Below are 13,425 nucleotides of genomic sequence, written 5' to 3' on the forward strand. Positions count from 1 at the left end.
ATGGTAATTGCACTGGAAATTTTAACATTTTGGTAGTTTTACTTGAAAGCAGACAAAAATATCAGATTCCTCACAAAGCAGTAGTTCTGTAGAGAACAAAGTCCAGAAAATTGTTTCATTTTGACTTTAATAACCCACATAGCAATTATCAATACAACTTATCTATTTTAATAATTTGACATAAATATTGAGCACACACAGTGCTATTATATCTTTCAAATTATATATTTTCACAGTTTTTAAAATATATTTTCAAATATTTTGACACAAGGTGTTATTTTTCAGGAAATTTTAAACCCATTTATTCTGATATTAAATGTAGCCCTTGTTTTGTTTGGATACAAGCTTGTGTGTAATGTGATATTCCAGCGTGCAGGAAAATAAATCTAGCAATTTTGCACATTAGTAAAAGAGTGTTTCCAAAGCTGGAGAGCACTGTACAGTGTAATGTGTGTTTGAAAAACAGCATATGCTCATGAAATCAAAACCTTTCCCAAAATGCAGGGCTGCAAAGGGATGTAGTTAAGATTAACAGCAAGATTTTAGCATTTCTAAACTGAAGGTTTTCCACTGGTTTTAGACAGGAGGTTTGGGGCTTTTTAGCTATTTCTCTGTGATAACTTTGTATTGTTGTGTATTATGTTGATAGCTGCTGTAATTAGAGAAATAGATATTGTGCAGTGCCAGAGGGAGGTCTGAGCTGCTGAGGGCAGGGCGAGGGACAAGGACTCTATGAGGGGAGATGTCTGCTCACACATCCATTGTGGCCCTTGCTGGCCATGGGTCACACCAGGCAGTGCAAACTGCTCGTTTACCCTGCACTTCATTAAATTCACAGCTCTGCTCTGCATGTCTATTAAACTGTCCACATGTGCATTATTTATAACACTTTGGCACGGGTTGTGTGTTCAAAGCTGGCCATTATTATAAAGTGTTGTTTGGCAGTATCTGTGACCATGGACAAGATATTTTCACGTGTGCATTTGGATTCAAACTGAAAGGGGGAATTTAGGTTGGATCTGGGGAATAAGTGCTTTACTGTGAGGGTGGTGAGGCCTTGACACAGGTTTCTCAGTGGAAGTGTCCTAGGCCAGGATGGATGAAGGTCTGAGGAACCTGATCTAGGGGAAGGCAGAGGTTTGGAAGATATTTAAGTTCCCTTCCAACCCAAACCATTCTTGGGTTCATTCTGTGATTTTATGCAGGCTGGAGGGGATATTTCACAAAAGTTTAACCATAAGTAGCAGGTTCTGCTTTGGGACCCTCTGAAGAAGAGTTTCTCCCCCAAACCTTCTCCCTGGCATGCTCCCTAACACCGAGTGTCCATCTCAGCCCATGGGGGCACAGCCACCAAAGCAGCACACTCCCCTTTTCCTCTTAACTCCTCTGTTACACTGGGATGATGGAATATCTGCCTTGGGCCACTCTAACACACTTTGCTTCTCCAGTTCCAGGTCCTCCTGCTGGAGTTAAAGCAGCTGCTGCCTCGGCCTCCACGGTTTTTGTGTCCTGGCTGCCTCCCCTGAAGCTGAACGGCATCATCAGGAAATACACCGTGTTCTGCTCCCACCCCTACCCCACAGTAAGTGCCACAGCCCCTCTCTGCAGGGCTGACACACAGCATTTGCAGATACCAGTGCTTGATCTTCTCCCTGCTGCTTCCTCTCCTGCCCTTTGCTCCCTGAGCAAGGCCAAAGGGAGATCCTGGAGCTGCAGAGAGAAGTGAGAGTGGAGTTTGGTTTATCCCAACTATCAGATTTTTGTTCAAAACCTATTATACAAATAATTTCAAAACATACAGTTGAAGTGAAGTATTTTTCAAGGTTTGGTTGGTTTAGAATGTACCAAGTTCCATTTTCCAGGACCAGCTGCAGGAGCCCTGTTGCAGCTGGAGGCGTGTATTCATCTACCCTGCTTCCATCGAAGTTCCTGCCTTTTTGCCTTGAGTATTCATGTGTGAAGGAACATAATGACTTACAAACAAACATATTTGCTTGTGAATAGGCTTATTTATGCCTGGAATATTTGCCCAATGTAGCTCTATGTGCTTTTACTTGCTGAGAAAGTGGCAGGAGGAAATTTGAATGGACTATCAGGTTATCTTTCTTCCTGTCTGAATCACAATGAAATTCAGCAATCTTTAAACACAAGGGCCAATTGCTCTCTTTAAATACCCATGTATATTTATTTTCATGTGGATTGAAAAGGATACTTATTTATTTTATATCTCAGGTTTTGATTTAGTTTATATCCAAGGTTTGGATTTCAGTTTTAAGCAGGACTTCCCACCAAACGTAAAAAATGCCATCTTGGTTTGACAGGAAAGGAAAATATTGTTCCAGAAATTTCCAAAAGTACTTCAGGCATGTGGAAATTTCCCTGTCCCCAAGGCAGGAGGTTGGAACAAGGTGGTCTTTTAGATCCTTTCCAACCCAAACCATTGTTTGATTCTCTGATATATGTTGTGGGATTACTTTCTCCTAAGTCCATTAATTTCATAATTGCAGCAAACCAAACCATCTTTAGCATGCCTTTAAATGTAAACTAGCTGGAGCTTTTCCATCACATTTGGAAATGTGATTAGTTCATTAGTTCATACATTTCTATGGCACTGAGTGGGTTAAAGAGGTCAGAGTTTAGAGGACAGATCTGAGTGGAGATCAGGAACTTCTCTGGGGGCTTGGACAGAACACCAGATGGTGCTGCTGCCTTCTCCACATACCTTCCATGCACAAAGCTGCAGTGCTGCTTCCTGGGGCTTTGCTAGCACCTTTTTTCCCTGTATTTACATCCCCAAGAAAATAAACATCCTCAGCTAAAAATATTATTCTCCACCATGTGAGTCTCTCACATACAAAGCTTCCCATTTTGTGGTTACCTTTTGGAGCACCTCAGAGATGGACAATGACAAGAACAGTTGCTTTTTTTTTTTTTTTTTTTGCTGTTTTTGGGCTGAACAGAGTCTTACTGCTGTATTTTTGTGGTATTCATTATGCAGGGGTATGTATGAACCATCTTGGAACCATACCTTAGCCCCAGGTAGGGGCACATGGAGGTTTTTGTGCTTTTTATTAATTGCTGATGTGTGCATGGATAGCTCTGAAAGGTGTCCCTGCCCCCAGGACAGATGATCTTTAATGTCCCTTCCAGCCCAAAGCATTCTGTGATTCCATGATCCTGCTGTTACCCTCATGCAGGTGTGTGTACATAGAAATATACATATGCACACACAGATGTATGTATAAATATGTTCAATATAAATATATAAATATGTGTCCCTGTCCCAGTGCTCTGCAGATCAGCAGGAGCTGTGGCTTGCAGAGATCTTCTCTATCAGCCCTGTGTGCTGAGTGAGGCAGGGATCACACTGGGGGCTCAGTTTCCAGAAGCCAAGTTGGACATTTTTAAACAAATCCAAGCCCTCAGGACGTATTTAATATAGGACACACTCCCTCAGCTTTATTTCTAACAAAAATGCTTTGTTATCTTTTATTCTGAGATGGATTGTGAGCTAAAAAAGCTGTTTTATTCAGAGCTGCTTTGCAGTGAATCCAGCCTGCTGCAGAGCTGCTCAAATGCCAACACTGCTGTGCAGATACACTTAATATATCCAGGGAAGTTCTTGTTTGATTCACTGCTGGCAGAGACAAGTAGCTGACAGAGGGAGAGGCCCTAAATTAGGGTGAGGAGGAGAATAAATAAAAGACCTGTGTCTTTATCATCTCCTCTGCCACCATCAGTAGCAAGTGCTGTAGCTGCAGGTATGGAGCCCTAAAAACTTCATCCATCACTCACAGCCCTGGCTGCAAAAGAACTTTGCTAAAAGTCTGCTATTCAATCAGAAAGGCAAACTCAGTTTTCAGGCATCAGTGAATAGAAAGAGAAAAGGCCTGGGGTAAATTTATGGGGAGGCTGCATTCTTTGCTGATTGTATTTTATCGCTGAGAACAAATCCATGCAATAGACTTTAGACAGGTTAACACCAGTCCTTTACACAAGAACACTGCTTTGGTGTTTAAGTCACCACCAGGAAAAATAATTAATTCTCTTGGTCATATTGTGCATATTTTTATTACAAACATAACACTTGGACAAGCCTGACATATTATAAAATGAAGATTTGCTGCCTCTTGCACTATTCAGTTTGCTTTGCAAAGGCAGAAGCTTTTAAAACTTCTGCTGCCTCTGTATAGAACAAAAAGCATTTCCTCTTTAAATATTTTGAGCCCTAAGGACAGTATTTGCCTGGGATGTTTCAAACCACAAATACGATTAATGTGTGAAAAATGGAAAAGGTTCTCCACTGCAGTCTGTTCTCTGGCCAAGATAAAGGGCAAGGATCCAATTTCACACTGTTTAATTGTTGTGTCTGTAGTATTGTACAGGCATAATTAGGCAAAACTTTCTCTTTTTATATTCTGAAAATGTAGGAGAAAATACAGAAATATGAGACTTCATGGATCCTCCGTTCTTCCAATATAAGAAACAGAATATGCCAGAATTTAAGTTAGAAAAATTATCCTTTGTGCTAACTCATAGCCTATAATTTTGCTTCTCCCCACTTTCCACCGTATCCATGTCCAACTTTTGGTAGGATCTGGCTTTTTAGGACCACCTGTAATGGTCCCATGGTGGCCAGATTCCTTTTAAGAGAGGTGATTCCCATTGTACTGGCAGTATGCTCCTGGTAGTCCTCCTGCCCAGGTCTCAGGGAAGTTCTGTCACTGCTGTCCCACCCTGCCAGGGGGGTTTTCCCCCATGGTGCCATCCACAGGGAACACAGTTTGAATCCTAGCACAGAAATTAAGCTTCAGTTCCTGCTGGTTCAGTTCCTCTAAGGTTCAGTTCCTGCTGAACTTAACTCATTCCTCAGGAGGCTGCTTGAGCTGTACATGTGCAATGCCAGGGCTTTTCAAGTGCAACAGAAAAGGAGACTTGGGGGTTTTCTGAAGAAAAAAGACAAAAAAAAACCCGCCCTAAAAACAGCCACTGACCTCTTGTTGCATTCAGGTCAGTATAATGCTTAAGGAAGAATCAATGGGATTAGATTAAATAAAATTTAGATGTCAGAAAGTGTCTGGAAAAGGTGGCTGTGGCACACAGGTTAGCGAGCCTGGGAAACTTTGATCTCAGAACAGGTAAAAAGGATCTCCTAAAGAAGCAGGAGAGTGCTGGGGCCGGAGAAGGAAGGTAAAGGATCAGGATTTCTTGATACAGGAAACTATGAGAAAGTGCCTATGCGCAAGGACAGGGAATTTTTTAGATGGGAAATTCTGATCAGCTGGGGGAAAATATTACCATGAGATCCTGGTCAAATATTGAAGCTGGGGCCCAGACTGTGGCATCTCCACATTGGAAATCTTCAAGTTTTCACTTGACCTGTCCCTGAGCAACTTGATGCAATTGAACTTGCTTTGAGAAGGGGGTTCAACTGGGTGACCTCCAGAGGAACCTTCCAACCTCAATTCTATTACTATGAGGCAGTTTAAAACTGGAAAAGTTGGTCCAAATCTGTATAAAAGAAGGGAAGCCAGACAGTGGTAGAGTTAATGTGCAACCCTTGGAGGAAAAGAGACACATTAAATTGATACCAAGATGTCTCATAATTTAAAAGTCTCCTATAAAACTCGTATGACATTTTAGGCCACTGGCAGGACTCTTTGTCTTTCCCATCTGAGCACTTTCTATGCACAGTCTCCTAAACAAGTTCTGCTTTTAGCTCTCACTATCAGGAAATCAGAGAGTGGGAGTGAGGTCACCTTATTTCACATCTTAACTGAGTTCCACATGAGTGGAGGAAAGACAAGAACCAACTGACTGTGTCCTGAAAAGGAAAATCACTGAGAAAGGAGAATGGTTTCCATTTATTATCCTTTTATAGTGCACCTCTACTTACATGACTCCTTTCCATTAATCTCCAGGCTTTCTATGGAGGAAGTACAGAGTGATGCACAAATTAATGACCTGCTTTGCTGGGAACAGCAGGAAAATCCTGTTTAATGTGTTTGCTTCTATTAGTGAGTGACCCACCAGCAGATCAGCGAAGCCCAAACAGCAACAACAACCATAATGACTAAACTTTGCTAATCAACAAGTCAAAATAGACTTTGATATGTGTATTTCTGATTGGATGATGCCATACTCTTTATTGACACCCAAATGATTTTGCTGGTCTGTATTTTCTCAGCTCTTTACCTCACTTTCTAGCACAAGGACCCAAAGATTGGCAAATATGACAAAAACTTGCAAAGCATACAGGTATATATTTAAACCCCTAGATTTCATATAAGAAGAACCAGTTTATTCTCTGGTCTTTAATCCTGACAGTAGTTTTGAAATGTTGGTTGATGAAACTGTTGCTTAGCTGTGGGATTCTCCTGAGAGATGATTTGTCCTTCAAATCCACCTTTGACTGAGGTCTCAAAAGACCAGAAGCTTGAGGACTGGAAGGAGAAGAAATTCCAGAACTGTTGAATGAGATGAATGGAGTGAGAATATTCCTGCAAAGATCCCAGACAATAAACTTGATTATTGAGAGCACAAAGCAGACCCCAGTGCTGAAATGGGGGCAGTGATTAGGAATTATCTCATAGTGCAAACCCTACAGTCAACCCCACGTACTTGTGTTGGAAAGAGTCTCTGGAAACTGTGATCTGCATTTCTGGACTTCTCCAAAGGGTGTAGAAACATCCAAAACCTTAAAGCCCAGCAAAGATTTGTGTTGGCCTGGAAATATTTCTGTGAGACAGTTGGAATCGGAATAGGTGGTAGGTGAAGAGGTGCAAAGCAGTGATGGAGAAGAGAGAAATTATCTTATATTTGGCCAAATCCCAAGTCAAAACTTGAAAACCCAAGTCAGTTTACGTGAAAACATGATCAATATTGGAAACTGACCAACATCTGAGGCAGACAGTTGCTGATCTTTTTGGTTTGCTTATTTTACTGTGAGAAACATACTCTTAAGCCTGTTAAACTTCTTTATTTGTTTCATTCTTTTGCTTTTATTTAAACCCACTAAGGGAAAATAAATCATGTGATTTAACCAGCATACACAGGAGTCTCTGGGGTTGCTCTGTGGAAGAAGAGAGTAATTGCTGCTCTTGGTCTGTAATTCACAGACTCTAAGTGGTATTTAATTAATCTGACTTCAGTCACCTTGAATAGAGTCACAAGTACTTATTCTGGGGTCATCAAGGATTTCCTTTCATTAAGGAAAGAAGCTAGATGTCAGTGATAAACTGGATAAATCTCCTTCTGAAAATTTCCCTTCTCTTTGTTTAGCCTAGAGAAAGTATACATGCTTATCCTAAACCAGCAACATAAACCAGATGTGGAAGTATATACAATTATCTTAACCTAGATCTTAAAACTATTAGCTGTCATAAAGTCCCATCATCCAGGTGTTTTCCACTCAATTCTTTCAGGCAGACACAAGTTTTGTCTTGATTTTGCATAGGATGTGTCTAAATTCCAACTTTGGGTTTGCATCACACTTTCTGATCCTCATTTCCTCTCCAGATTAAGGACTTGGATAAAAGAACACTTTGGAAAATAGAGTCGATGCAATTATAAGGCAGAAATTATTTGCTGTTAAATCCTGTAGATCTTTCAGTGATTAGGAGGATGCTGAAAATTTCTTGGAAAAAATGGAGAAGTAGCTGGAAGAAGTTGGCTAAGTAGATAAAGTTACTGCTGAACAGAAGTTTATTTAGAGTCAGCAGATTCTGTAAGGTTGAATTTTAAATATATGTTCATTGATTTGTGTATTACAAGCAGTATTTATCACTGTATCTATATTGCACTTTTTACAGCGTGAAGATATTTATGCTTATTAATTCCTCTGTGCTTTATTTAGCATAGAAATAGTGCATAATTTGGGGGTTATTTTAAAACCTTATATTGGGCAGTATTTAAAATGTGTCTATTTAATATACCACATGTTCTATTTTTAGCCTTTTTGTCATTGTTTCACATCTTTGGTGCCAGCTCCCAAACACAGTGCATTCATTATTTTAATTGCTTTGTCAACTTTACATTTTTTACCTCTCTTATTTTTGTCAGAGAGCAGATCTCAGGAGGGGATGTGACAGAGTATAAATTGATGCTGAAGATGTGCTGGTTTATATGATTTTTTAAAAGGTCTCCTTGTAAAGCCCTACCAAAACAAATTTAATATTGATTTTTTCATAAACCTCCCTTCTCGTCTCACCACCTCGTCTCACACCCAGGGATATCAATACACTCTGACAATTAGTCCTTGGTGTCCTGACCTTCCTGTGGTCACCAGCCCATGACACCATGGACTGCTTCCCTCCTCAGGAGGCTCAGGGATTCTCCAGGAGCTGCTCCAAAGGGACAGGCAGGTGGTGGACCCTAAGTGAGCTACCTGGAAATCCAGACAGTGACTTTTCTTCCAGCTGTAATACCTGGAAATGAGAATTCAGGGGCAGCTGAGGGACCTCCAGGTGTTTATCATGGAGAAAAGGAGGCTCAGGTGGGACTTTCTGGCTCTCCACAACTCCCTGACAGGAGGGAAGAGCCAGGTGAGGGTCAAGCTCTGCTCTGAGGACAAGAGGGAGTGACCTCAAACTGCACCAGTAAAGGTTCAAGTTGGACATCAGGAAGAATTTCCCCAAGAAAAGGGTGCTCAGGCCTTGGTAGGGGTTACCCAGGGAGCTTTGCAGTGCCCATCCCTGCAGGTGTCCCCTGGAGGTGGCACTGAGTGCTCTGGGCTGGGGACAAGGTGCCCATGGGGCACAGCTGGCACTCCATGGGCTGGGAGGGCTTTTCCTGCCTCAGGAATTCTGGGATTCTTTGGATTGGCAGGGAGCTGCCTCTGTTCTTCCCAAAAGTTCCCTCTGAAACTTTCTAACATTTTAGAATGTTAGATTAATTCCACAATTAAGGTGAAAAATAGAGTTACAATGTTAGATGGCAGCTGCATTCACTTTTGTGCACAGCTTCTATTTCCAACAGTTACCTTCAATAATGAGTGAAAAACAGATGCCACCTTTCAAAACATGAGCCAACACCTGAACAGAAACCATTGTTAGACCAAAGTGGCAGCCAAGAGCCTTACTGGAAACCATGGTCCAGGATTAGTGGTTATTTGGAGCTTTGAGAGTCTGTCCATCTGTGAAAGGAAGGCAAAAGCCAGCAATCCTCAAGAAAAGTACAATTTGTGACCTCAGGCAGACTTTCACATCTTTAGGGAGTTCACTGAGACGGCACAGCAGTGCTCTGTCTGTTCTTCTCAGGGATGCAGAGCTTGAAGTTCATTCTCTATAAATACAGACATTGATTTTTTTATTACCCCACTTTGCTTCCAGGTAGAAACAACTTGGTGCAGCTCCCAGTACTGGATAACTTGTGAGTCCAGGAGACTCTAAAATGTGATTTTTAGAATAAAACATCTCAGTACTCTCTGCCTCTGGAGTTCTGTGTGGAGTTTTGGGCCTCTCACATCACAAAAGGACCTTGAAGTGATGGACTGTGTCCTGGGAAGGGTCTGGAAAATAAATTCTAGGAGCAGCAGCTGAGGGAGCTGGGATCCTTCAGTCTGGAGAAAAGAAGGTTCAGGAGGGACCTCATTGTTCTCAAACTCCCTGAAAGGAGGTTTTAGCAATGGTTGGTCTCTTCTGCCATTTCCAAAGTGAAAGGATGAGCAGATATGGCCTAAAGTTGCACATGAGAAGGTTCAGATTGGATATTGGAGATGGAAATTTCACTGAAAGAGTGGTCAGGCCTTGAAATGATCTATCCAGGGAGGTTTGGAGTCACTGTCTGTGGGAGTGTTCAGGAGAAGCCTGGCTGTGGCCCTTGGGGACAGGGTTTGGGATGACGCTGGTGTGGGCTGGGTGATGGTGGGACTTGAGGTTCTCCTCCAGCCTTGATAATTCTGTGGTTTCCAGAACCAGCAATACCTGAGGAAGGGCAAGGCAGACAATTCTGTGATGGAGCTGTACAAAAAGATTGAGATCATTGTGTTTTTACCAGACAGAATTAAAGACTTACTTTAATTATTCATGAGGCTCAGTGCCTGTTCTAGGCCTCATCTGTAGCAGTGATGAAACAGGGCCCAAGGAGCAGCACCTGGCCCCAGCAGGATGTGGTGGTGACTGATGTCAACCTACACTGCTTATCATGAGCCCCTCCAAAGCAGAATTGTTTTGAAAAGAGCTATTTAGAGCAGCACAAACTGAGTTAAAAATCAGAGTGGATCACTGGGATGGAGTGCTCAACTCATTACCTGGCTCTCTCCCATTTAGCAGTGGAGCTGAGCCCAAAGGAGGGATGTTTGCTGAGAGAGCCCCAGCTCTGCAAACACCATTTCACTGATTTAACTCAGGCCAGATAGAGCAAACTCAGTGCTGTTCTGTGGGAGGCTGCAAAAAAAAAAATCCAGTGGCTCCTTGTTGTGGGCAGGAGGGAGCAGCCTCAGTGTCTCTCCTGAGCCCTCTCTGCTCGGTGGCTCCATTTCTGACCTGGCTAATGAAATAGAGAGGCTGCCTATTAAATTAGCAGGGAATACCAGGCTGGCAGGGACTGCGTGTACACAGGAGACAGAAGCACAATTCAGGCAGGTCTTGATGAACTGGGAAATTTGTCTGGAAAAAATTGGATAAAATTTAGCAAGAAAATGGGTACCCAGAATAACCAACTGCAAAAGTACTGTGTAGAGAGAAATTCTGTTGATTCTTCAGAAGAGGATTTTGAGGTTATTGTGCCTCCCAGGATGAACATTAACATCCTTTATAACCCTGTCCTGAAAAGCCAAATGAGAATCCCTGGAATTGTTGAGTACAGGTTTGGAAACAGTGAGAAAGCTATGGACCATCTTTAGACAGTCTGAAGGATAACAGAAGATATTATTAGAGAAACTGATAGAGAAAATGGGATTTCTGGACAATGTTGAAAGCACCAGAGTTATTTAGTTGTAAAAAGATAAGGGTACTGGTGGGGAAAGGAACGACAAAACTTCATGTAGTTTAAAGACTGGTACAAAGATCAAGGTAATAATCTATTCTTCATGTTCCTAATGGACTAGAAAAGAAGCTATGGGTTGAAACTGCAGCAGGAAACTCAAGCTAGATTAAAAAAACCCTATTTCTAATCATGAGATTAGTCAAGCAGTGGAATAGATTGTGCAGCCTAGGGAATTGCAAAATCTCCTTTTATTGTAAGTCTTCAAAGTCAGGCTGGGGAAACATCTGTTTGAAATTGTGCAGACACAGATGAACCTGGTTTAAAGAAGAAAGATAGACTCAGGTGATCTCTCAGAGTCATTTCAGCTCTATTTTTAGATGGTGCCATATTTCCTCCCAAAAATTGGAATGCAAACACACACCCCACTCTAAGTATTATATATTACATATTACATATTACATATTACATATTACATATTACATATTACATATTATATTTAATTTTCAGCATGAGGCAGCCAATACACAGGTAACCAACTTGTATATGCTCTTCATGACACACACCACAAGCTTGGATTGTGTCTTCCTTTTCACTCCTTAAAGTCTCTATATGGCTTTCCCAGTTCATTTGCAGGTTTCCTGCATCTTGCAGAGAACAGAGATAGAGATCTGTAGCTCACTTACCTAATCAGAAGTTGTGTGAAACCAGCTCTAAGCAAGGTCCAGGCTGACTTTCACTAAATAATCTTCCAGCCCACAGTAAATGCAACTCTTGCCTTAACTCCTTGCTTGGGAAACTCCCTGACTGCTTGGAAAACTGTTGGAAATTTATTTTTTTCTATAGCACTCTTCTGAATTTTTCCCAGATTGTGTTAAGAACGGGCAATTAAAAATAGAAGCCAGAGGGATCAGAGTTTATCACATTACCTATTAAATTTTGCTTTAAAGAAGTCAGGAGATGGCATGCTGCTTCAGAGTGTACAAGTAATGCACACCATTAGGGCTCAAGTTGCAGAGGAAAATGATGTTCCCTGCACCAGCTCTTCCTCAGCATCTCTTGCTATTGCCTGCTTGGGGAAGTAGATTGACTGCATCCTGATAAAGGACTCTGATTTCATTTTATTCTTCACAGCCTTGCTGGCTTTCAGAGACTGATCTCTGTCTCTCCTTCTCAGACAGTGAGCTAAGGCAGGAGAAAAATTAACCCATCATCTATAAGCTGAAGAAAAATAGCAATTAGGAAACAAAAATCCCTTGAGCAAGCATGTTACTGCTTCTAAGATTGAACAGCAGTTTATGTTCTATACTGGTACATGCACGGGCCAATATGTGACAAGGTGACATTCCTTTAAATATTTCTTATTTCAATTGTTTAATCTTCTCTTTGCTGACAAAGCTGCCTTTTTTTCTTCTTGTGTAATCAAAGTCTCTGGCATGTTAGGCTAATTGAAATGACAGGCAAAAGTTTAAAGTAAAATCGATTCTTTGTCACTGAAGCATCCCCAAGTGTTTAAAAGGGAATGTGAGCTGAGGAAAAACAAGATGTGTGTTAACCAGTTAGAAACCAAAATCCTTTGCTGTAGCAGCTTGTTTGAGGAAAATGAGAGTGGTTAATTTAGTGAAGATGCATTTACCAGATTCAATTAATAAATTAATTCTGAGAATAATTAACTTACATTTAAAATAGCCACAGATGCAAATGGATGAATGATGCGGGGGGAAAGAAAGGAATTGAAAACAAAGCATTTTAAAAGCTTTACAGCAGAAAATCCTGCTGTTTGTCCATCTTTGGGATGGACAAACTCTTTTCAGTGAGAAAGAGTTGATGGTTGCTGGAATGAAAGTTAGCCCTGAGGAATTCTCTGATGCATAGCTATTCCTAAGTGCTGTATCCCTGTCCATGTCAGTAGGTGTTTTAGGAGGAACCTGTGCTAGGTAAGTGCATTAATGAGTGTAGCCTAAGTGCCAGACACAGCCTGGCCTGTTTGACTTTCAAATTAACTGTAGGAAATGCTGCCTCATGAATATTAAATTTCAGCTTCCTCTGCCATGATCAATACATTAATTTTTATGTATGACCTCACAAAGATCCAGCCTGTCAAGCTACGGGCATTTGTCCAATATTCTTGTGTAAATGTCAAGGCAGATGGTTCTCAAAAGCTGCTGCAATATTTCACGTAATGATAAAGGTGTCTGGCTGCATTGACCTCTTCATATCACAAGTGGGAACCCAGGCAAACTCTGGCTAAATAGGACAAACCAATTTGGCATTTTGACAAGCAAAGGGGCAATGAGTTTGGCTAGAAAATATAGCAGTTCCCCCTCTGGGCTTGTTCAGAGCCTTGGGAACTTTGCTGGAGCAAACCAGTCTTCCCAGGAAAATCACTGTCCATGGAAGGAACAAAATGTGTTCCTGTAGAAGCCTTTGCATGGTCTCTGAAGGGAGCTGAGGTGCCTGGCTTAGAGACAGATGTCTTCACTCTGGGTTTCAAATGTGAGA

At 41.5% G+C, this 13,425-nt stretch overlaps 1 protein-coding gene across 2 annotated transcripts in view; it reads left to right on the forward strand.

Annotated features, from left to right (window-relative positions):
* DSCAM (DS cell adhesion molecule) overlaps positions 1-13,425 on the forward strand; it is a 467,981-nt gene that overhangs the window by 386,549 nt on the left and 68,007 nt on the right. For both annotated transcript variants that reach the window (XM_054290027.1, XM_054290028.1), the window contains exon 20: positions 1,449-1,582. In XM_054290027.1, the coding sequence (XP_054146002.1) occupies positions 1,449-1,582 (134 nt within the window). The remainder of the gene's footprint in view (positions 1-1,448; positions 1,583-13,425) is intronic.

This window comes from Melozone crissalis, unplaced genomic scaffold (assembly GCF_028551555.1).
Source record: "Melozone crissalis strain CALT ecotype California unplaced genomic scaffold, PUWL_Pcris_2 ptg000075l_1, whole genome shotgun sequence".
In the NCBI taxonomy this organism is placed as follows: Eukaryota; Metazoa; Chordata; class Aves; order Passeriformes; family Passerellidae; genus Melozone; species Melozone crissalis.